Here is a 25,648-nt window from a genome sequence, read left to right on the forward strand (position 1 = left end):
AGAGGAGGGTGGTGCCTGTGGGAAGGAGGAGGAGGAGCAAGAAGAGCAGGCTTTAAACTTTTTGACTATCCCTGATGTTGTCCATGGATAGGGGGAGCAGTCCGTGGACAACATTTTCGGGGGGCGATGAGCAGGAGCCAGAGCGCTCCAACGCTTCCAATTTAGTGTAAATGGGGGCCTTTATGCTCCAGTGTTTGAAGAGGGACCCCCTTATAAAAAGCATAAGGGTCAAGGACCTGGACTGGGTGGCAACGTACTTAGACCCCCCGGTACAAACACAAAATGGCGGAAATGTTACCAGCATTACAGAGGGCTATCAGAATGCAGCATTTCCAGACCTTGCTTCGAGAGATGTTTCACTCTGCTGTTTTGCGGGTGCTGGCAGAAGAATTTCCACCCACAGAGAAGCAGTTGTGGGTACCAATCCTACTGCACATGCAAGAAGAGAGCAATTTGAAGATGTGTTGGTCAATTCGGATATGGGATCATTCTTGCAGCCAACTCATCGACAGCCGCCCTCTGGATCCAGCCTCAGGGAATGCCTGACAGGTGTCCAACTACATTGGGTTAACGGCTGATATGGACGCTCTGAGAAGCGAGGAACCCCTTAACGACTGGGTTTGCAGGCTTGACCTGTGGCCAGAGCTGGCACAATTAGACATGGAACTCTTGGCTTGCCCCTCGTCAAGTGTCCTGTCTGAAAGGACGTTCAGTGCAGCAGGGGGCATCATGACTGATAAGCGCACTTGCCTAGCTCACGACAGTGTGGACTACCCCACATTTCTAAAAATTAATGAGGCATGGATCTCGGAGGAATTCAACACCTGTGATGACCACATTTAATTAAATTTCATCATGCCAGCCCACACATATCCGCCACCACACAGAACAAAGAATGGTCCCTGTCTTATGTAAATACAGCGGCATAAAAGGTCTTCTCTGTCCAGTGAATGCCTAATGTTTGGGGCCTATACTCCACTGGCCTGCAGTAAAATCATTTTCCAATGACCGTCTAATATACCTCCAGCCACATAATCACTTGATCTTTTCTGTTCGGTGAATGCCTAATTGTTGGGGCCTCAGAGGAATTCACCACCTGTGACGACCACATGTTATCAAATTCAAGAGGGGGATTTCATTAGCCATGTTTTTAATCCAATATTATATTTTTAGTTCTTTTAAATATATGTATTTGACATGTATTTGTACTGGCCTGCAGTAAAATTGCTATCCAGTGACCGTCTAATATACCTCCAGCCACATAATCACTTGATCTTTTCTGAACGGTGAATGCATAATTTTTGGGGCCTGTACTCCACTGGCCTGCAGTAAAATTTTTATCCATTGACCGTCTAATATACCTCCAGCCACATAATCACTTGATGTTTTCTGTCAGGTGAATGCCTAATGTTTGGGGTCTGTACTTCACTGGCCTGCAGTAAAATTGATATCCAATGAACGTCTAATATACCTCCAGCCACATAATCACTTTATCTTTTCTGTATGCTGAAAGCCAAATGTTTGGGGTCTGTACTCCAGTAGGCTACAGTAAAATTGTTATTCAGTGACGCATAATCTACTTCGAGCCACATAATCCCAATTTATTTTACGTCAGGTGAATGTTTAAAATTTAGGGCCCGTACTACCGTGGCCTAAAATAAAACTATTCTAGGCTCCATCAAGGCAAATTTTTGAAAATTTCCCTTTAAGATGCATAAAAACGGCCCATAATAAAATACATATTTTTAGTGGGAATTTTTGTCATTGATCCCCCTCTAGTATGTCACTGTCCATGTTGTGGGACTATTTGTGCACTTCTAGTAAGTATTTGGTGGCTGCAAATATGACCTGAAGGTTTTTCAGGTTCGCCTGCCATTAAAGTGAATGGGGCCCTCCACTGAATTGTGGTTCGTAAACATTTGATTTGCGAATCGTCCTGGCCGATGTTCGTCCATCACTACTTACTTTCCAAATTATTATTTTATTTATTTTTTGTGATGTTAACATTGTTGAAATTTTCTATCTTTCTTTTTAGGTGTAACGATTGCACCAGAAGCTTTCCGATGTATCTGTAAATGTGAAAATACAATTAGAAATAACTGTACCCTCAACTACCTCTTCATTGCCTTATAGATCTGAGCTAAGCTCCAAAAGTGCATGCTGGGAATTTTAGTTCACAACAGTTGGTGTGCCAGGGGTTGACTACCCCTGGCACACGATGAAAATACTTTTTGACATCCTAACTACTTTGACCACATATACAAAAGAAGTGGTGAGGACTTTTGCAAGCTTATGAATCAATTGCCGACGGTCTGCAATAAAGTCCAACTGGGTGTTACCAGGTGAGGGTGCATCCCTGCATAGTCTGCCACAGCTCTGATTGGATGCTATCTGACTATGCAGAGACACACCCCAAATGGTAAGACCCAATTGTTTTTTTTAATTCAGACTGTTGGCAATTTTTTCATTTGTAGAACAAATAATAGAAGAATAGCACAACATGAAATCATAAGATTTGATGCTCCAATATTGTTATTACATGGGGAATGCAAGTGGTTACTAAAACAGGCATGTCAGGGGAGGTGACAGATAATTCATAAGTGTTAATACAGATACTGGCCAAGTGAATGGTTTATATAGAAATCGGTGGCCTGTTATAAAAAATATGCTTGGGGCAAATCAGTTTGGAAAAAAGGCAGCTTACCGGTTATCTAATAGTAATGAACAAATATACAGTATGAATGGAAGATACATATATATTTCTAATAATCGTTTTATAACTAAGTCTGTAACCATGACAAAAGGGCATCCTCTACATCTGGAGATAAGAAGGTTTCACCATTATCATAGATGGGAATTCTTGACTGCAAAAGCAGAGGAATTTGGAACTCTCTGCCACAATATGTTGTGATGGTTAAAACATAGATGTTCAAGAAGGGCCAGGCATGGATGCCTTTCTTGAAAGTAATAATATCACATGTAATGGGTACAAGATTTCTGAAATTGAGACATTGATCCAGGTATGTAATCTGATTGGCATGCTTGGAATCAGTAAGCATCCCTCCCCTACCCCCTTGCATGGGACAGTTGACATCTGCATCACCAGAGCTGTTTTTATTTCCTCAGTACAATGGGATAATACTTGAAGGGGTTCTCCAGGCTGTTACTATTGAGGACCTATCCTATATATCAGATTGGTGGTTTTCTAATACCCGGCACCCCCACGATCAGTGCCGTCTCCCGTGTCTCTTCCAGCTGATGTCTATGGCAAAGTATAGGTCATCAATATTAAAAGCACAGAGAACCCCTTTGATAAAACTGACTTTTTTCAACCTTATCAACTGTTACTATTGTCTGCTTTCCAGGCTTTTTGTTTTCCGATATTTTATATTGTGTACTTTTACTGATTCTTCTGACTGTGAAGGGCTGAGGAATATACTGATGCTTTATAAATGAAGGTCATTATTATATCTTTCTGTGACTTCCAATCTTATTTAGTTATCACATGTCTATGATGAAATCAACGAGGAACTACTACAATTGCACCTATATTCAATTGGTAACATGCAACATAAAGGGTACTGCTTTGCTAAGCAAAGCATGAAGGTCACACTGTGTGTGATATTGTCATAGAAAACATTTTTGTGGTTCCAGCAAATAGGAACATATAAGTAAAATCTCCTAATAAAACTCCCAAGGTCAGGGACAAATCATCAGTCAATAAATGCAGATTTATTTTACTTCTGCTGAATAGACATTTTATGGAACACAACACCAAATAACCCTGGTTTAACCTATTAAATCTGCCACTGTTGTTTGTTCATCCTGCTTCTTTGTACCACAACACAATGAAACATGTTGCTGTTACGAGCTTGAAAACGCTTGGGAAATTTCAATAGGACTCAGAAGCACACGCTTGGGAAGCATTTGTCTTTTCTGTTCCTGTATAGAAATTTTATTACAGCTATGTACTGACCATAATCTATTGTTTTATCAGGATTATCTGAATAAAGCCGACACTGTTTTCTTTTTCTAATTTGTACAGAATAACTTTTTTTTTAAACCACGTGAATTATTGCTTGTAATGTCAAAGCTTAAGACCGCTAATAGTGTATTCTAGCTACAATATATAGAGTAAAATATAAAATTATTTTGTTTTGTGGAATTTCATGTTTATGACTTCTTCCATATCATTTCTGGGCTAGTTTATATAATTTTTTATGTGTAATATATGTATTTCTCTTTTTTCAGCCATTAAATTATGAGAAAAAGAAATTATATTCACTGAACATCGAAGGAGTAAATACCCATCTGGATTCAAGATTTTCTCATCTGGGACCTTTCAAAGACAGCACCATGTTAAAAGTGATTGTAGGGGACGTAGATGAAGCACCTTTGTTTACAAAGTCTGTATATGAGATGGATGTGTATGAGAACGCCGATATCGGAACCATTGTGGGATTGGTATCAGCCAATGATCCTGATAGCACTAACAGCCTAGTAAGGTAAGGCATATACTCTGAGTAAATGTTTGAAAGGCTGTGTAGTTTTATACATTACTCTATTTGGAACAATATTTGGAATGTAAAAAAAATACGCCTATACTATAATTCGTGTTGAGCGAATTGAAGGATCCGAATCTCAGGGAAAATTTGATTTGCCGCAGGCCGAATTTCCTTGTGGTTTGAGGTAGCAAATTGATTTTCCCTGCGGTAAATGGCAGTAAAAAAATAAAAATTGTACTTACCTCATCTATTTGATTGCGACACACCGACCTTTGCTTTGGCATCTTGTTTGAAGATCTTGCACTAAATCTCATGGTTGTTGACGTATGACATCACCTGTCTGACCGACGTGGTGACGTCATCAAGTGCTGCACAAGATTTTGTGCTATATCTTCAATCAAGATGGCAGTGGCTGGCTCAATATTTTATAATTCTAAACATTCCACTAAGTCGTTGTGCCCACAATAGATATGTAATGTACAGATACATAATATGGCACTGAAAGCCTTCTGTGAGACCTCTGGGTATCTCAAATTTCATATGGGAGCACACTATACTTTTTTTTTTTTTCTCCATTAAAGAACACAGGGTAAATTTATCAAACTGTTCTAAAGAAGAACTGGCTCATTCGCCCATAGCAGCCAATCAGATCCCACCTTTCATTTTCCAAAGGAGCTGTGAGTAATGAAAGGTGGAATATCATTGGTTGCTATGGGCAACTTTAGCCAGTTCTACTTTAGAACAGTTTGATAAATCTCTCTTACAGTGCCTATGGGGGCACCACACAGCAGGACAAAGAGTGTCCTTATATCTGTGTGCATACACTGTAAGGATAGCTTTCTAGCTAAAATGTTGTAAATTACAATTTCATCAACATCTCTAAAAAAAAATCTTGGCCTACATGGTTGGTTAAGAGTTATGTGACTTTATTTGTATAGTAACTACTGTATATTGCACCAAAAATAATCTAGGTGCAGATATGATTATTTGTGTATAAATGCAATTTACTAGTATGTTAAGCTTAACATCCATAAACATAGGATCCATTGGAAACAATGCAGATGCATATACCAAACTAGCAACACCAATAAAGAACACACTCTACATACAGTATATAATTGTAAAAATTAAGATACTTCATTATGATGTGCCTCAATACAACATTTTCGCGTTGTGCTTCCTCAGGGAGTGAAGAGGAAGCACAACGTGAAACACGTGATTGGCGTTTTGAGACGCCATACTGGGTCTGTATTACTTGTGTGTGCAGTTTTCTATATCAATTTGGATGTATGTCCTACTTTACCTGATTATACCTTGCTGCTGTTATTGTGTCACTTTTTACCGCATATTTGGTGCCTCATCTGAGGTGTGTGTCAATACCTTATATTAGTTTTTTTAATTGTGCGTCATAATAAAGTATCTTAAGTGAGTTCTTTATCGGTGTTGCTAGTATGCAAAGCTTGTAAGAGTGACCAGTGGTGCACATTAATGATTACTACATGGTATAGGTATTCTATAAGCAGAATGTTACAGAGCTTGTAAGCAGTTAATGGTGAAGTATTTTTTATTTTTTTTTCCACTGTATTTCTTCCTCCTTGATTTGCAAAGTTCATCATCCAGTGAGAGGCATGGTCAGAAAAAAATAAAAAAATAAATGTTACATACTTACTTTTGTGAGAATATCAATGCCATTCAGAATTTCAGTAGCATTGGCTCGTCTATAGTCTCTGCGGCCTGAGGAGCTTCTATCTCCTTGCCAACATTGCCCGACTTCTGTCCTCATTAAAAGAGCTACTAATGTCTAAAAACTGCATTAGTAATCTCAAAATCCACAGCCAATTTTTCCTTTGGCTATCATTCTTGCCAAGCCAAATCTTTGTTTTAGATTACAATTAAGACATAAATAGCTTTAGAGGGTCCTAATGCATCAGAATCATTTGAGATGTTCTTCAGTATCAGCTGTTAAAAGGATATTTCTTGGCTTTCTTAAAGCATGCTGGAATGGTGGATTGAAAAGGTAATCAGAACAGCCAGATGTTGAAATGTCTCTTCAACTATTCTTGATTAAAAGCCAGTACTCAAGCATGTTGACTATTCTCCTTTCTAAAGTGAAGGTTCTAACACAATGGACTAATCACTGATTGCTCATATTCTTTCACCTCCTCGATTATGTCCACAGGAATTATTTTCCCTGTGTTATTAAAACCATGTGTATTTACATCATTGCATATAACTTGGATAGTTAAAGAGGTTTCCAAGTTTTAATATAATCCCCCAGTGCCCCTAAATCTAATAAGATAAAAGAACACATACTCACTTCTTTCCCCCCGTTCATCCAGTGCTGCCGGTCTAAACCTCACCTCCAGTTTATGTTTACAGGCTATGCCGGTGATGATACTGAATATGGTATTTCCCAAATATTTGATTTGATCGAAATTAATTTGTGACAAAGCACGTTATAAATGAGCTATTTCCTGGTTGAAGGAAGCCTGTATCTCGGTGGACATCACTGTGTATTGCAGAAACATAGCTAGTCCACTGTGGTAATGAAACAGTTAATGTGCTGCAGTATGACAGACAGGTGACAGGCGTCACTCTTAGACTCAGTTCACACTTTACTTATTTGGTCAGTTATGGGTCAAAGACTGACCAAATAACTTAATAACTCAAGTGTGACTTAGTCTTACAGGTCAATGTTAGCATCAGGTACAATGTAATTAACTGTGCAGTGGCTCAAGTTTCTACTATAGAGTGAAAGTGGACTCTTCTTTTACACCATCTGCTGATTCCAAGTAGATTGCTACAGAACCAGTTCTGTTACACACTGATACAAGTAGGGCACCCATGACAGAGTGGAGAGGGTATCAGCAGTAAGTTTGTGTTGCCGTCACTGTTTATTTTCCCCTTCTTTTTATCCATCACAAAAACAACCTGAAAAAAAAAAAAACGGATCCTGTCTTTTGAGCATCCACCTTTACACGTTCAGTATTGGTCAGTAGTTGATTAGTATTAGAAAGGCCACAAAAGACAAAAGTGGATCCAAAACAGAGATATGTGATGGCAATATTTGCATGTCTTCTTTGTTTTGTACCCACTCCTGCTTTGGCTTTCAAATCATGAGCATATCCTGATGCAAAATACTGAACATGTGATAGAGGCCTCATGATCAGTTTGCATGAGGTTTGGCTATTTGCCTCTGAAATAGTTTTTTTTTTTTAGATGGGAAAGAAGTCATGCATGCAGGACTTTAATGGCCTCTATGACACGGTCAGTATTTGGTAAGACAAAAAAAAAAAAAAAAAAAGGAGTTGGTTCAAATCAGAGATAACAGGTGTTGGAAATATTTACATGTCTTCTGTGTTTTGGGCCCGCCCCTGCTTTTGGCCTTGAAATCATGATAAAAAAATTCTAATGCTAAATACTGACAGTGTGATAGAGGCCTTATGGATGCTCTAGAGACAGGATCTGTTGTGTTTTTAATTTTTAATTTCTTCTGACAGATCAGAAGGGTAAAATAAACAGTGATGTCAACAAGGCCAAACAGGGACACTAGTGGCCCCTTCACAGAGTGGTAAGGGTGGCAGCAGCATGAGTCGTTAACATAGTGGCCCCGTCACAGAGTGGGGAGGGTGTCATCAGCATGAGGAAGGTCTGCATGTCAGCACTGCCATGTACTGTACCAGACACCGACAGGCTCAAGGACTAGCCCAACTTCTGCTCAATCTGTGCAGGTCTGGTACAGCCTTTTTGGAGAAGTAATGACGGCTTGGGACTCTACCCCTTGGCCCGCCATAGGCCATCAGTTCTCTGAAAGGTGCAGAGTCAACCACATAGAAAGGGAGGGACTATAGTACCAGCAACTTTGTTAGGTGCAACTTCACCTTCTGCACCATTGGATGAGTGTACGCATACTGTACTCTTTTTACAATCGCTTTCCTGATCGATGAGTGACAAGGATTAGGAGCATCAGGGCCAGTATTTGGTAGGAAGGAAACATAGCTCCCTTCTGCTGAGGTGGTGGAGCCTTAAATGCTAGAAAAGGGTTGCGGGCCGCTAGGAGATGCCTCTGGTTGTACCACAACATTAGCCCCATGTCTGTAAAGAATAAATCAAGGCAACTGGACTTATTGTAGATTTCTTGAAAACATTTCACTCATTCTTCCAACGAGCTTTCTCAATTCTGAATTGAGAATTGAGAAAGCTCGTTGGAAGAACGACTGAAACGTTTTCAAGAAATCTACAGTAAGTCCAGTTGCCTAGATTTATTCTTTACAGATATATCATGACCTGGATAAATGAGAACCTTCACAGACACATTAGCCCTGATGGTTTTTCCAGGCCATTTTATAGTGACGCTACATATGTTGACGCAGGGCCATGGTGCCAACATTGGCACCATGGCCACACTTCACCTTCTGCCCACAGATTCTACACACAGCCATGGTGACATCCTTGATGAAAAATGTCCACACTAGCGAAAATGGCATTTTACCCCCACCACTCCGTGCTGACTGCCTGCCGATGTCTCTATGACCATGCACCGCTAGTTGTTCCCAGACAGGTAGGCGAGTAGCAGATGTTCTACCCTGGGCATGTTTGGCTCCAGATCTCAAATTGCTGCCACCCTGCTGACTCACAGCCACGCTTGCACCCTGCTGGCGGCTCATCTGCTGTCTCATGCACAAGCTGCCACCCTTGTCCCCTATGATGATGATTAAGATGATGAAGCTCCCTCTTCACCAGGCTCCCTTGTGCGATTGGAATCATCATCAATCACTACTGTCTACACGTCAATGATGACACCATCATCAGTTGCCTGACCGTGCCTGACCGCTTGCAACATCTGGTCCCACATGACTCTCATCGTTGCTACTTGCCACCTACAGGATAGAGCAGCATATATCTCCTCCAAATATTGGCTTGGCAGTAGCTGCTGACTGTCCTCAATAAGCTCATCCTTTCTCAAAAGCGTAGCAAAGCTAGCAGCACACAATACTTCCCGAACAGAAGGAGCAGAAAAAGAAAGAGGCAGGCACAGGACAGTTGGGGGCACAGAGCTTGTTTTTGGGCCATGCCAACTAATTGTGGTGTCAGAGGAACTCACAAATCCTGACTGGGGATGTCTGATGTGAATTGAGATGATGCTGAACAACGGGTCAACCATTTAAGGACAGCTAGGTTGCTAGTCAAAATATTACCAAGCTCTGGCCTGTTGCTTCGACTGCTGCTACCAACCCCCACCATTCTTCTCTTGCTGTTTCTGCCAGCTTCAGAAACATTTTTGCCACTGCCCGTTCCATTAGAAGGCACTGGCAGCTGTCTGTCAGACATACTGTACAGTAACAGTATCTGTATATGTAAAATAGCATTAGTATTAGACAGATTTTTCAGTCCAATTAAAGAATCAAGGCTTAATGGAATTAATTATCTATAAAACAAGGTGGGAAAACAAATACTTGTGAAAATAATGGAATTACTTATGTATGAAATAATGTGAACACTCCAAAAGCAGTAGTAGTAGAAAGCTATTTCACCCCAATTTTAGATTCAAAGCCTAATGGAATTAATTATGTAAAAAACAATGTGTAAAACCAAGTATGTGAAAAAAATAGAGCACTATTTCACCCCAATTATAGAATCAAGGCCTAATGAAATTACTTATCTATTACACAAGGTATAAAGCCAAATACTTGAAAAAATATTTACAGCACTATTTCACCCCAATTACAGAATCAAGGTGTTATAAAATTACTATGTATAAAACCATGTGAACATCACAATGGCAGTAGTGCTAGACAGCTTTTTAACCCAAATTAGAAAATCAAAGCGTTATAGAATTACAATGTATAAAACAATGTGAACACCACAATAGCAGTAGTATTAGACAGCTTTTTCACCCCAGTTATTGCATAGAGGTGTAATAGAATTGTTTATCTGTTAACCAAGGGGGACACTGTTCAGTTAGCTCCGGCACTTTCCCTATGCTTTCTCTATAGTATGGATAAAGTCTCCCTATGATATCCCTATACTTTCCTTGTGGTGTCCTTGAACTCTTCCACACTAAATTTTTATAAATAAAGGTTTCTTAATCACTGTACCTAGGGCCTGTCACATCTCTCCCTGTACCAAGTTTACAGTATAATGATGGACACCATCCAGAATGAGGCTTTTATAGGGCATTTATATGTGTGACATCACAGGGGCTGGATAGCTGCTGATTGGCTGGCTGTACAGCAATATGGGTGATCCCTCAAATCTCCAGCAAGCTACACCTTACTGAAGCAAAACACATATCTTGATTTCTGCTACTTCACCTAACTGAACTGGAAATCTGGGTCAGATATAGACCCCCCCCCCTCCTCCTACAGTATCTCACAAAAGCGAGTGCATTTCTCAAATTTTTGCAAATATTTTATTACATCTTTTCATGGGACAACACTGAAGATATGACACTTCCAATGTACAGCTTGTATAACAGATTGAATTTGATGTGCCCTCAAAATAACTCAACACACAGCTTTTACAAACCATGACACTCTCGCCACCATGCTTGACTGTAGGCAAGACACACTTGTCTTTATACTCCTCACCTGGTTCCTGCCACACATGCTTTACACCAGGCATGCTCAACCTGCGGCCCTCCATCTGTTGTGAAACAACAACTCCCACAATGCCCTGCTGCTAATAGCTGTAGGCTGTTCGGGCATGCTGGGAGTTGTAGTTTTGCAACAGCTGGAGAGCTGCAGGTTGAGCATGCCTTCTTTACACCATCTGAACCAAATAAGTTTATCTTGGTCTCATCAGACCACAGGACATGGTTCCAGTAATCCATGCTTGTCTTTAGCAAACTGCTTGCAGGCTTTCTTGTGCATCATCTTTAGAAGAGGCTTCCTTCTGGGACAACAGCCATGGAGACCAATTTGATGCAGTGTAGAGGAGTGAAAGAGGATTCCAGTGGAAACCTGTGAAGCTCTAGTGAACTCCATGCCCAAGAGAGTTAAGGCAGTGCTGGAAAATAATGGTGACCATACAAAATTTTGACACATTGGGCACAATTCGGCCATTTTCACTTTGGGGTGTACTCACTTTTGTTACCATCAGTTTAGACATTAATGGCCACATTACTTATTATATTTTTTTTATTTTCTTCCCTCCACCTAAAAGATTTCAGTTTGTTTTTCAATTGAGTGGTACAGTTTATAGGTCACATTAGAGGTAGAAAACTTCTGTAAAGATTTATCTTTGTCAAAAAATTTTACACAACAGAAACCTGACATTTTAACAGGGGATGTGTAGACTTTTTATATCCACTGTATATATTGGACTGGGCAAGATAGAGGTTTACATTCAAAATCATAGAGACCAACATGTAATGCTCCCTTCAAAATGAAATGAGATAGGGAAATCAGCCCTCCTCCATGCAAGAAGTATTGTAGGCTGTGCACATTTTACATACGCTTACATCAGAGAAGCTTAACTTTCATTTCCTTTTGGAAGAAAAGCTTAATTTGAATATATTTCACAGAAACCCAAAGATAAGCAAATCAGAGGAGTGTAGCTAATTTTTTCTCTCTCTCTCTCTCTCTCTCTTTTTTTTTTTCTCTCTCTCTGATTCACGTGGAATTAATTTGGAGACAAATAAAATTAAAACATTTGGAGAGTTGGGCCAAAGCGAATTTGAAGAAATCTGCTCATCTCTCATCCCAACATTTCTACTTTTACTTCTGGTTGACACAGGACACTGATGCTTGTGTTGGCATCTGACAGGTGCTGTTTATAAATAGGTTTGAACAGAAAAGAGGGCTGGCTTAGCTAATGACATGAGCCAGCTAGCCAGCCCCATTGACACCCAGCAAATGTCATAGATCAGCACATGAAACACTGTCCTATGTTGAGCACAAACAGGAAGTTAACCTGCTTAGACCAGAAGGAATCTCTGAAGATGATAACTAGGCCAACCAATTTAACTACAAATAAAGCAAGGTTAACACACAAACTCTTAACTCAAATTTCTTAAATCATCCCGTTATCTTGAAACAAAGGCCATTGAAAAGCAATTGAAGGTGTTTGCTTAGCGCATTTAGTTTAGACAACACGTCACATAAAGCATGTGTGCTAAGGCTACTTTCGCACTCGAGTTTTGTCTTTCCATTTGTGAGATCTGTTCAAGGCTGCCAGAAGCGGTCCAAAATGGATCAGTTTTGCCCTGATGCAGTCTGAATTGAAAAGGATCCACCCAGAATGCATCAGTTTGCCTCCTATCAGTCTTTGTTCCGCTTTGGAGGCGGACACCAAAACGCTGCCTGCAGCGCTTTGCTGTCCGCCTGACGAAACGGAGCCAAACTGATCCGTCCTGGCACACAATGTAAGTCAATGGGGACGGATCAGTTTTCTATGACACAATCTGGCACATTAGAAAACGGATCAGTCCTCCATTGACTTTCAATGGAGTTCATGACGGATCCACCTTGGCTATGTTACAGATAATACAAACGGATCCATTCATGAGGGATGCATACGGTTGTATTATTGTAGCAGATCCGTTTTTGCAGATCCATGACGGATCCGCCCAAAACGTGAGTGTGAAAGTAGCCTAACTTAACTACATCTGTATAGTATAAAATTATAGTTTGGAGAACGTTTGAATTGAATAAAGCTATCATTGCATACGGATAATGTTGAATTTCTTAAACAAGAGTTGAATCCACAGTTGTTGTTTTTTTACTCTGTTTATTTTAAGAAACATCTGCTAAATCATTGATGTGTCAAAAGGAATTATAAACAATGAGAAAATTGAAGTACTGATAAATCTAGATACATTTACTGCAATTATGTGACTACATCAAGAAGTATGTGATGATATTGCTTAGTAACTATTAGTGTTGAGCAAATTTGAAGCAAAATTTGGTCCGAAGCTTAAGAAAATTTTGATTTGCAACAAATCCAAATTTACTCAAACTTTATGGTAACAAATCAGTTTTTCCTAAACTGGCAGCTGCACATGTTATAAATTAAAAGTAAGAAGCTTGGGAAGGCAAGATCACCCATAATGACATGCAGCCAGCCAATCCACAGGTGTCTATCCCCTGTGATGTCACAGTCCTATTAAACCCTCATTCCGCACAGTCACCACCATTGTCCTGTGAGCTGAGCATAGAGAGAGATGTGGCAAGTGCTCATACACTAGGGACAGTGTTGATTAAAATTATTATTATAATATTGGAGAGTCAGCGTTCTGGGAAAGTGCAGGGAGACTAATTCTGCGTCAGTTTTATTTATTTATTCCTACATTCACTTATTCCTACATCAGCCGTTAGCTTAGATATGGAATTCAATACCAATAAGATGGAAACCTTTATTATTCCACTGCCAGTGTGCCAAACAATGTCATCAAGTCTGTAACCCTTAGTGGGTGAGGTCTTAATGAAGAACCCCCTCATCTTTTGATGGCCTTTCTTACAAATCATCTTTCTTTGTCTCCATGTCGTAGAAAAGGAATGTGGAAAGGACCGGCACTCACATGTAGTAGCTTTTAGAATGCTGCCTTCATCAGACCTTACGCATATATTAAATCATTCCTTTAAATAGACCGCCAAAATACAAAGGAACTGATGTCATTAAAGAAACCCCACCCCAAGTGAAACAATAGCGAACAATTGCAGGAACACATACATAAAAAGATACATGCAAAATTAATAGTTAGATAACACAAATCGTCTGAATAAAGTCCATGAATTCATAGTAATATTATGTTTCAGTTCCGCTAAAAGAGAAGCATATAGAGCAATATTAGAAACTCAGTTCATAGGAAACAACATACATTGTAATCATGGTTGAGGCATCTTAGTTCCACCTTTTGCAACAGATGGATCCAATAAGCCTCCCGTTTCAGTACCATTTTATTTCTGTCATCTCCCCGGCGAGGTAGTGAGACATCTTCAATAATCTGGAAACGCAATTGTGCTATAACATGTTTCTGCTGGAGAGAATGATATGGTATGGGGAGTAATAAATTCCCCTTTCTTATAGTAGACTTGTGTTTACTAAGTCTATCTTTCATTCTCATTGAAGTCTCCCCTATGTACAATAAGCCGCAGGGACATTTCAGTATATAAATCACAAATTGACTATCGCATGTAAACATGCCATGTACCGGTATTTGTTCACCTAAATATGGATGGGTGAAGTGTGTGCCTTTTATCACACTCAAGCAGTTTATACAATTCAAACACAGAAAGGTTCCTTGTCTCGGAGAAGACAACACACTCTGCCTCAATTCTGTCTTATTGCTACCAATGTCATCCCTGACTATTCTGTCTTTAGTATTGTCAGCTCTCTTCTAGCAGATCATAGGTGGTTGTTTGAACTCCCTTATCTGTGGATATGATCAGGAGATGACATGCCAGTGTTTTTCAAGCACTCCTCTTATTTTCTGAGTCCAAGGATGACATTTAGCAACTAATGGGATGCGTGGCTCTTTTTTGGGTTTATCTTCTTGTGCAGTCTCAACCCTTCTTAGTGGACGCTGGGTGGTTACTAGCAAAGGTGAGTAAACTGTTACGATCGGTGCTCTTTGTAAATAGATCAGATTGTACTCAGTCGTCCTCCCCTTTTATAACCCAAGTATCCAAAAAGAGATTCTTTGGTTGTCATAGTGCAGGGTGAACTGTAACTCTGTCCAAATAAAGTTGAGAAAATCAGCAAATTACCTAAGGGATGGAAAGTCGCCCCGCCACACATAAAATATGGTGTCGATAAAACAACACCAAAAAGTGCAATGCTGATGATATAAATGATTGGAATAAATAAATTTACCCTCAAAATGTGCCATTGACTTGGATGAAGACGCACATTGGTCACTTTTGATGTTTGCAGTTTGTATATGTCCATTACACATGAGAAGGGTATTAATGCGGTTCAAAATCTTTTAGTATCTAGCACATATAGGGAGAAATAATTTTTATTTTTTTATTTCACTTTTAAAGGTTGTATTGGAGAAGAATAATTTTCTTTTCCAGGATTCCTTTTATCAACAGCGCCGCGGGACCGCGATGGGATCGAACGTTGCACCGCCATACGCAAATTGATATATGGCACATTTTGAGAGTAAATTTATTTATTCCAATCATTTATATTTACAGCATTGTATTTTTTTGTGTAGTTTTATCCACAACATTTTTTGTGTGTGGCGGGGCGACGTTCGATCCCTTAGGCAATTTGCAGATTTTCTCAACTCTATTTAGACAGAGTTACAGTTCACCCTGCACTATGACAACCAAAGAATCTCTTTTTTGGATACTTGGGTTATAAAAGGGGATGACGGCAGAGTACATACTGATGTATTTACAAAGAGCAATGATCGTAACAGTTTACTCACCTTTACTAGTAACCACCCAGCATCCACTAAGAAGTCTTTCCCCTACTTTCAATATCAACTGGTTAAGCCCATTGTGAGTGACATAGAGACTCATGCAACAAGATTTGTTGAAATGATATATAAAATTCAAAGAAAGAGGTTATCCTACACATCTATTGCAGGAACATAAGAATTGGGTTGAGACTGCACAGGAAGATAAACCCCAAAAAGAGCCACACATCCTATTAGTTGTTAAATATCATCCTTGGAAAATAAAAGGAGTGGTTAATAAACACTGGCATGTCATCTCCCAATAATATCCACAGATAATGGAGTTCAAACAACCACCTATGATGTGCTACAAGAGAGCTGACAATACTAAAGACAGAATAGTCAGGGCTGACATTGGTAGCAAGAAGACAGAATTGAGGCAGAGTGTGTTGTCTTCTCCGAGACGAGGAACCTTTCCGTGTTTCAATTGTGTAAACTGCTCGAATGTGATAAAGGCACACATTTTGCCCATTCATATTCAAGTGAACAAATACTGGTAACGGGGCATGTTTACATTCGGGATTTATATACTGAAATGTCCTTGCAGCTTATTGTACATAGGGGAGACTTCAATGAGGATGAAAGATAGGATAAGAAGTGGAATGTTATGCAATGGCCAAGTCAATCACCTGACCTGAATCCGATTGAGTATGCATTTCACTTGCTGAAGACAAAATCTGAAGGGAAAATGCCCCAAGAACAAGCAGGAACTGAAGACAGTTGCAGTAGAGGACAGACAGAGCATCACCAGGGATGAAACCCAACGTCTGGTGATGTCTATGCATTCCAGACTTCAGGCTGTAATTGACTGCAAAGGATGTGCAACCAAGTAATACAAATTGAAAGTTTGATTTATGATGATTATTATTCTGTCCCAATACTTTTGTTCCCTTAACAAGTGGGAGGCACATATGCAAACTGTTGTAATTCCTACACCGTTCACCTGATTTGGATGTAAATACCCTCAAATTAAAGCTGGCAGTCTGCAGTTAAAGCACATCTTTATTTGTTTCATTTCAAAGCCATTGTGGTGCTGTATAAAGCCAAAAATGTTAGAATTATGTTGATGTCAAACTATTTATGGACCCAACTGTATGTTCAATCAAGATGGCCATGGCGGCCTCACCACGAGCAAATGGATAAGGTATGTGTTTTTTTTTTAACCGGATTAACTCCTGAAAGTCCTTAATTTTATTATCCGATGCCGCGATCAACCCAGCATCTGAGGAGAGTGACACGATCACCGTCCCTTGTTATTACTCCCGCTACATATAAAGGAATGTGCTTCTTGATAAAGACTAGTGTTGATCGAGCACCAAAGAGCTCGGGTGTTCGGGTGCTCGGGTCGAACACCTCAGGATGCTCTGGTGCTCTACCGACACCCGAGCACAATGTAAGTCAATGGGAGAACCCGAGCATTAAACCAGGCACCCCTGCTCTGAAGAGGGGAGGATGTTTGGTTTATAGGAAAAGGTCAGAAATTGATGAAAACACCACCAAAATGGTTTGTCACCTTACATCACAAAAAGTGTAATAGCAAGCGATCGAAAAGTCTTATGCACCCCAAAATTGTACCAATCAAACCGTTATCTCATACAGAAAAAAATGAGCCCCCACAAAATCCCTATTTAAAAAAAAAATTGTTTATTATGTAGTCATATTTGGTATTGTTGCGTCTGTAACAACCTGCTCTATAAAAATAGCTCATGATCTAACCTGTCAGACGAACGTTGTAAATAACAAAAAATAAAAACAGTGGCAAAACAGCAATTTTTTTGTTACCTTGCCTCACAAAAAGTGTAATATAGAGCAACCAAAAATCATCTGTACCCTAAAATAGTACCAACAAAACTGCCAGCTTATCCCCTAGTTTCCAAAATGGAGTTACTATTTTGCAGTTTCTACTCTAGGGCTGCATCAGGGGGTCTTCAAATGTGACATTGCAAGTTAAAATGATCCCAGTGAAATCTGTCCTCCAAAAACCATATGGCGTTTCTTTCCTTCTGCGCTCTGCTGTGTGGCCATACAGCAGTTTTTGACCACATATGGGGTTCTTCTGTAAACTAAAGAATCAGGGCAATAAATATTGAGTTTTGTTTGGCTGTTAACCTTTGCTTTGTTAGCGATAAAATGATTAAAATGGAAAATCTGCCATAAAAGTGAAATTCCATTAATTTTTGTGGAACAACTAAAGGGTTAACAAAGTTAGTAAAATCTGTTTTGACTACCTTGAGGGTTGTAGTTTCTAAAATGGGGTAACTTTTTTGGGAGTTTACAATCTAGGGGTGCATCAGGGTGGCTTCAAATGGGATATGGTGTCAAAAAACCAGTCCATCAGAATCTGCCTTCTAAAAACCATATAGCGTTCCTTTCCTTCAGCGCCTGCCATGTGGCCATACAGCATTTGTTGACCACATATGGGGCGTTTCTGAAAACTACAGATTTAGAGAAATAAGTATTGAGTTTTGTTTGGCTGTTAACCTTTGCTTTGTTAGCGAAAAAAAAAATTTAAATGGAAAATCTGCCAAAAAAGTGAAATTCTGAAATTCATCTCCATTTTCCATTAATTCTTGTGGAACACCTAAAGGGTTAACAAAGTTTGTAAAATCAGTTTTGAATATCTTGAGGGGTGTAGTTTGTAAAATGGGTGGTTTCTATTATGTAAGTCTCACAAAGTGACTTCAGACCTGAACTGGTCCTTAAAAATTGGGTTTTGGAAATTGTCTGAAAAATGTTGAGAATTGCTTCTAAACTTATAAGCCTTCTAACGTCCCCAAAAAATAAAATGGCATTTACAAAATGATCCGAACATGAAGTAGACATATTGGAAATGTAAAGTAATAATTTTAGGAGGTATCACTATCTGTTTTAAAAGCAGAGAAATTGAAATTTGGAAAGTTGATAATTTTTCCAAATTTTTGGTAAATTTGGTATTTTTTTATAAATAAAAATGAGATATTTTGATTCAAATTTATGACTGTCATGAAGTACAATGTGTGACGAGAAAACAATCTCAGAATGGCTTGGATACAGAAAAGCGTTTTAAAGTTGTCACCACATAAAGTGAAACATGTCAGATTTTCAAAAATCAGTCTGGTCCTTAAGGTGAAAAATAGCCCGGTCCTTAAGGGGTTAATGCATCTTGGACTCCCAGGTCGCTGCTGGGAACAATGTTGTCCGAGTAGTACACCTCTTTTACAAACTGACAATAATATGCTCAAAACCGAAGATAGAATAGATTTTAGAGGAAACATTTTCTTCCTGTATATTTACTTGTTGCAATAAAAAGTATGTGAACCCTTTGGAATGATATGGATTTCTGCACAAATTGGTCATAAAATGTGATCTGATCTTCATCTAAGTCACAACAATAGATAATCACAGTTTGCTTAAACTAATAACACACAAAGAATTAAATGTTACCATGTTTTTATTGAACACACCATGTAAACATTCACAGTGCAGGTGTAAAAAGTATGTGAACCCCTAAACTAATGACATCTCCAAGAGCTAATTGGAGTGAGTGATGAGATTGGAGGTGTTGGTTATAGTTTCCCTGCCCTATAAAAAACACACACCAGTTTTGGGTTTGCTTTTCACAAGAACCATTGCTTGGTGTGAATGATGCCTCACACAAAAGAGCTCTCAGAAGACCTACGATTAAGAATTGTTGACTTGCATTAAGCTGGAAAGGGTAATAAAAGTATCTGCAAAAGCCTTGCTGTTCATCAGTCCATGGTAAGACAAATTGTCTATAAATGGAGAAAAGTTCAGCACTGCGGCTACTCTCCCTAGGAGTGGCCGTCCTGTAAAGATGACTGCAAGAGCACAGTGCAGACTGCTCAATGAGGTGAAGAACAATCCTAGAGTGTCAGCTAAAGACTTACAAAAGTCTCTGGCATATGCGAACATCCCTGTTAGCAAATCTACGATATGTAAAATACTAAACAAGAATGGACTTCATGGGGGGATACCACAGAGGAAGACACTGCTGTCCAAAAAAACATTGCTGCACGTTTAGAGTTTGCACAATAGCACCTGGATGTTCTGCAGCAGTACTGGCAAAATATTCTGGGGACAGATTAAACCAAAGTTAAGTTGTTTGGAAGAAACACACAACACTATGTGTGGAGAAAAAGAGGCACAGCACACCAATATCAAAACCTCATCCCAACTGTGAAGTATGGTAGAGGGGGCATCATGGCTTGGGGCTGCTTTACTGCGTCAGGGCCTGGATGGATTGCTATCATTGCTATCATTGAAGAAAAAATGAATTCCCAACTTTATCAAGACATTTTGCAGGATAACTTAAGGCCATCTGTCCACCAGCTGAAGTTCAACAGAAGATGAGTGTTGCAACAGGACAACGACCCAAAGCATAGAAGTAAATCAATAACAGAATGCCTTAAACAGAAGAAAATCCGCCTTCTGGAGTGGCCCAGTCAGAGTCCTGACCTCAACCCGATTGAGACGCTGTGGCATGACTTCAAGAAAGCGATTTACACCAGACATCCCAAGAATATTGCTGAACTGAAACAGTTCTGTAAAGAGGAATGGTCAAGAATTACTCCTGACTGTTGTGCACGTCTGATCTGCAACTACAAAAAACATTTGGTTGAAATTATTGCTGCCAAAGGAGATTCAACCAGTTATTAAGTCCTAGGGTTAATATACTTTTTCCACCTGCACTGTGAATGTTTACATGGTGTGTTCAATAAAAACATGGTAACATTTAATTCTTTGTGTGTTATTAGTTTAAGCAGACTGTGATTGTCTATTGTTGTGACTTAGATCACATTTTATGACCAATTTGTGCAGAAATCCATACCATTCCAAAGGGTTTACATACTTTTTCTTGCCACTGTATATTCTCTCAAAATTACATTTTGAAACAGTAATTTATTAGTGTTGATCGAGCACCAAAGTGCTCGGGTGCTCGAGTAGAACACTTTGGGATGCTCGGGTGCTCTACAGAGCACCTGAGCACAATGGAAGTCAATGGGAGAACACGAGCAGTAAGAGGGAAGGGTTTCTGGTTCAGAGGAAAAGGTCATAAATTGATGGAAACACCACTGAAATGGTTCGGGAACAGCATGGGGAGGATACCTGGATGCTTTTTGGACTCCCAGATTGCTGTTAAAAAACATTCTTTCCTGTATATTCACTTGTATATAAAGTGCAAGTGCTGCCAAAAATTACAAGTAAGAGGTACTCCGATACAACCTGTATACCACATAATGGAGGGCCTTATTCATATTGTGGTGCAATTGTTCAGGTAGTGGGACTCCTACACTCATAAAGCCTATGCACTAAGTAAAAGGCTTCCAAAAATTACATGGAACCGGCACTCCAATACACCCTTTATTACACATAAAGTAGGGCATCATACACCCTTGAAAATAATATGAATGATAGCCTGCTGGTGACCCTCAAAAACATTACAGGCGAGGGCCTGCTGCTGCGCTGACAATTTAAAACATTAGGGATGAGGGTCTGCTGCAGAGCTGACTCTCTTAAACATTAGGGACGAGTGCCTGCTGCTGATCTGAGAATCGAAAAAATTATGGGCTAGTGCCTGATGCTTAGCTAACCAATGAAAAAATTATAGGCAAGGGCCTGCTGTTAAGCTGACCCTGTAAAACATTATGGTTGAGGGCCTGCTGGTGAGCAAACCCTCAAACTCATTATATGTGAGGGTCTGCTGGTGAACTAACCCTCTAAAATATTGTAGGTGATGGCCTACTGGTGAGCTGACCCTCAAAAACATTATATGAGAGGGACTACAGGTGAGCTGACCCTGTAAAAGATTGTAGGTGAGAGCCTGCTGGTGAGCTGACCCTCTAAAATATTACATGCAAGGGCCTGGAGGTGAGTTGACCCTCTAAAAGACTTGTAGGTGAGGGACTGGTGCTGAGCTGACCCTCTAAAACATTATATGCAAGGGCCTGCAGGTGAGCTGACCCTGTAAAGGGGATTGGCCAGCACGTATAGCATAGGAAGAGGAGGCAGTGATGTGACCCGCAGACACCGATTGTGGACCCAAGCGTGCGGCTCTCCGATTACGGTGCTCTGATGCCTTGTGGCTGATCATGCTAATGGTGGTGAGGTTGCTAGTGTCCACACCCCTGCTAATTTTTGTATGGCACAGATTGCAAATTACAATTCTTTTGTCGTCCGTGCTTTCCTCAAAAAAGCGCCAGACTGCAGAACACCTACCCCTTGGCAAGGGAGATTTACCCAAGGGTGTGCTCCGGGGAACAGTTGCGGGACTGTTTGGTGTGGCCTGCCTTCTCCCTTTTGCCACACTACTGCCTCTTCCAGCCTGTTGCCGTGCTGCTGATCCCTCCCCCTCTGTACTGCTATCCTCACTCGGCTTGCCACCTTCCCAGGTTGGGTTAGTCACTTCATCCTCCACCATCTCCTCTTCCACTTCCTCACTCTGCTCATCCTCCTGACTTGTTGACCTAACAACAACTTCAGCTATTAACAACTGTGTCTCATCCTCATCATGAACCTCTTGAGACACTAATTGCCATTGACTTATTGGCAACTGTGTCTCATTATCAACATCCACCTCGTGAAACACTTTTCCCATTCCCACCGTTATCTTCTTCTGACTGTGGATGCTGATGAGTTTAGAAATCAGTGCGCAAGAGCTCATGTCCCTCTTAAAGCGGGCTTGTTGAGAGGCCCAAATGAAGGAATGGCGCTGAAAAGAGCTCCTTGGAATATCCGAGTGTGAGATCATTTGTTTTGCAAGACTCTCCATGGTGGGAGGAAGGAGGATCAGGGTGAGGATTATGCTGACCAGACTCTTGGCCAATGAGACTGGACTTGGTGAAAGACAGGGTGGTGCTTAACTGACTGGAAGCATTATCTGCCGCAATCCTACTGGTCTGACTTCAAGAACATTGTCCTGCGCCACCCTGCAAACTGGGACATGAAGCTAGTTATCATGGATGCTTGTTTTTCTTGTGCTCGGGAAGCAGGCACAGTTTCAACGTGCCCAGGGCCATGGCCTCTGCGTGCACCATCAGCATCAAGGCCACTTCCTTGTCCCTTACTGCTCGCCTTCTTCATGTTAAATGTTATATATGCTTGAAAGTATGTCACACATACGGTAGGGTAGGATTTGTAAGTGTATGCACAAAAAAATGAAAAAAGCTGTTTGGGATGTGGAAACTTTACATAGGACATATACCATAAATCTGAAGGGGTGCGCTCACCAGGGTCCCAAGGTTCGTTCCCCTTTACTTATTTCATATGTGTTGTCCATGCTTGTTGTTAATTTTTTTAGGTGTTGGATGCATACTGCAGGCTATCCAGCGGCTGTCAGGGTGTAATACCCATATATGGTATCCATCCACATCTACAATATGGCTTACATGGCAACAAGTGTATTATCATCTGAAAGTTCATGCCCTCACCCGGCCTGTGTATGAGAAATTTCTCACTTTAGCCATTTGGCTTACTCAGGCTAAGTGGTGAGGGGTGCTTGGGGGGATAGTTCCTGACTGGTACCTTGGTGGGGCGCTGATTCGCAGTGCCGCCACTTTGTTGCTGCTAATTTTATATATATTTATTATGTCCAAAGGTTTGTCTTTTTGTGATGAATTAATAAAATATTTTGTTATGCATATACATGTGTGTTGTTGTCTATCGGATTTATGAGTTGGTGCTCGCACATGATTCTCTCACTGGTTGTGAGAGGTATATCGGTTATAATAGGACATATACCGCAGAAATTACAGGGAATGTCACAGGTATTTGAGATGTGGAAACATTACCCAGGAAAAATACCACAAATAATGTCACTGATGTCAGGCGCGGCAATTGTAAAATTACAGGGAATGTCATAGGTATTTGGGATGTGGACATGTTACACAGGAAAAATACCGCAAATAATGTCACTGATGTTAGAAGCAGCTAATGTAAAATTACAGGGAATGTCATAGGTGTTTAGGATGTGGACACGTTACACAGGAAAAATACCGCAAATAATGTCACTGATGTTAGAAGAGGCTAATGTAAAATTGCAGGGAATGTCACAGGTATTTGGTATGTAAAAACGTCACACAAGAGATATACCGCAGATAATGTCAATGCTGTCACCAGCGGCTAATACAAAAATTACAGGGAATGTCACAGGTATTTGGGATGTGAAAACATTACACAGGAGAAATGCCGCTGATAATGTCACTGATGTCACCAGCGACTTATATAAAATTACAGGGAATGTCACAGGTATTTGGGATGTGGAAACATTACACAGGATATATACTGCAGATAATGTCGCTGATGTCACCAGCGCTGATACAAAATTATAGGGAATGTCACAGGTATTTGGGATGTGGGAACGTTACACAGTTGAAATACCATAGATAATGTTGCTGATGTCACCAGCGGCTAATAAAATATTACAGGGAATGTCGCAGGTATTTGGGATGTGGAAACGTTACACAGGAGAAATACCATAGATGATGTCGCTGATGTCAGCAGCGGCTAATATAAAATTATAGGGAATGTCACAGGTATTTTGGATGTGGAATCGTTACACAGGAGAAATGCTGCAGATAATGTTGCTGATGTCAGCAGTGGATAACATAAAATTACAGGGAATGCCACAGGTATTTCTGATGTGGAAACAGAATGAAGGTAAAATATCAATTTAACCACATAGGGAATGCTATAAAAATGAAACCCTTAACGGTGTGGCAGAATTTTGTTGTTTCCCCCCCCCCCCCCCAATTCCAGCCCATTTAAATTGGATGCTAATGTCTGTAAAGCACTGCAGAATATAGTAGTGCTATATAAGTGCATATAATAAATCATTAGAAAGTGCTCTGTGAATAGAAAAGTAAAAATAAAAAAAATTACCCTTCTTGAAATTTTCATGTGAAAGATGTGTATAGTCATTTATTATTTGTCAAAACTTTTCCAATAAACATCTAAATACACAACACAATTGTGAGTGGTAATTTGAAAGATTTATTAGAGCTTATGGTAAAAATCAAGTACCAGTATATCAATTATGGGGGTCATTTACTAATCCGAAATACGCCTAAATTAGGCATATTTCTGGTGCAGATGGCAGCACAATGGTTAGTTGCGCTCCTATCTGTGACTTTTCCCTGCTCACGCCAAGTCTAAAATTGTGGGCATGGTGTGGGTAGGTAAGGGGATCCATCTCATTCATCATTTTCTACGCCTGTTTTAGGTGTAAAAATTGGTCTATATGTAAGACAGCAAGGAAGCTGTCTTACATGTAGAACTGGCACAGGATCCGCCAAAGTTATGAAAGGCTGGCACCTCTATTTTAAAGAGACTACAGAACATAGTGCACTAAAGTGAAAGTAGATTATGAAGTTAGATATTTAGGCTTTGCTTATAGGTTGTGCTTATTGGCCTACTTTGTCTTTTGATCTGTATTTGATGAGCATGGCAATCTCTACATTAGAGACACTGAGCATCTTTTCAATGGTCTAGACCCTCTCACTCAGCACTGGACTAGAAGGAATCCCCAGAGCCCACAGGACTAAAAGCAACTGCAAAATCCACCACTACTGGAAGCACTCCAGTGTGCCTATTTCTATTGGTTGGACCTTTGTATTCTAATCTTAGTAAATTATGCCAAGGGGTTACTCCTTGTGGAGAGTACCTAGTCAGTATAAGAAGTCTTATATACAGGCAATGTATCTCTGGGTTTTCAAATTAACTTGTTTTCAAAAAGAAAAAG

The 25,648-nt window shown here is 40.0% G+C and overlaps 1 protein-coding gene across 2 annotated transcripts in view; it reads left to right on the top strand.

Annotated features, from left to right (window-relative positions):
- The window catches only part of CDH18 (cadherin 18), a 601,306-nt gene that overhangs the window by 438,348 nt on the left and 137,310 nt on the right, over window positions 1-25,648 (top strand). For both annotated transcript variants that reach the window (XM_044293327.1, XM_044293328.1), the window contains exon 6: window positions 4,252-4,505. In XM_044293327.1, coding sequence (XP_044149262.1) covers window positions 4,252-4,505 — 254 coding nt within the window. The remainder of the gene's footprint in view (window positions 1-4,251; window positions 4,506-25,648) is intronic.

The sequence above is a fragment of the Bufo gargarizans genome, chromosome 5 (genome assembly GCF_014858855.1).
Source record: "Bufo gargarizans isolate SCDJY-AF-19 chromosome 5, ASM1485885v1, whole genome shotgun sequence".
Classification (NCBI taxonomy): Eukaryota; Metazoa; Chordata; class Amphibia; order Anura; family Bufonidae; genus Bufo; species Bufo gargarizans.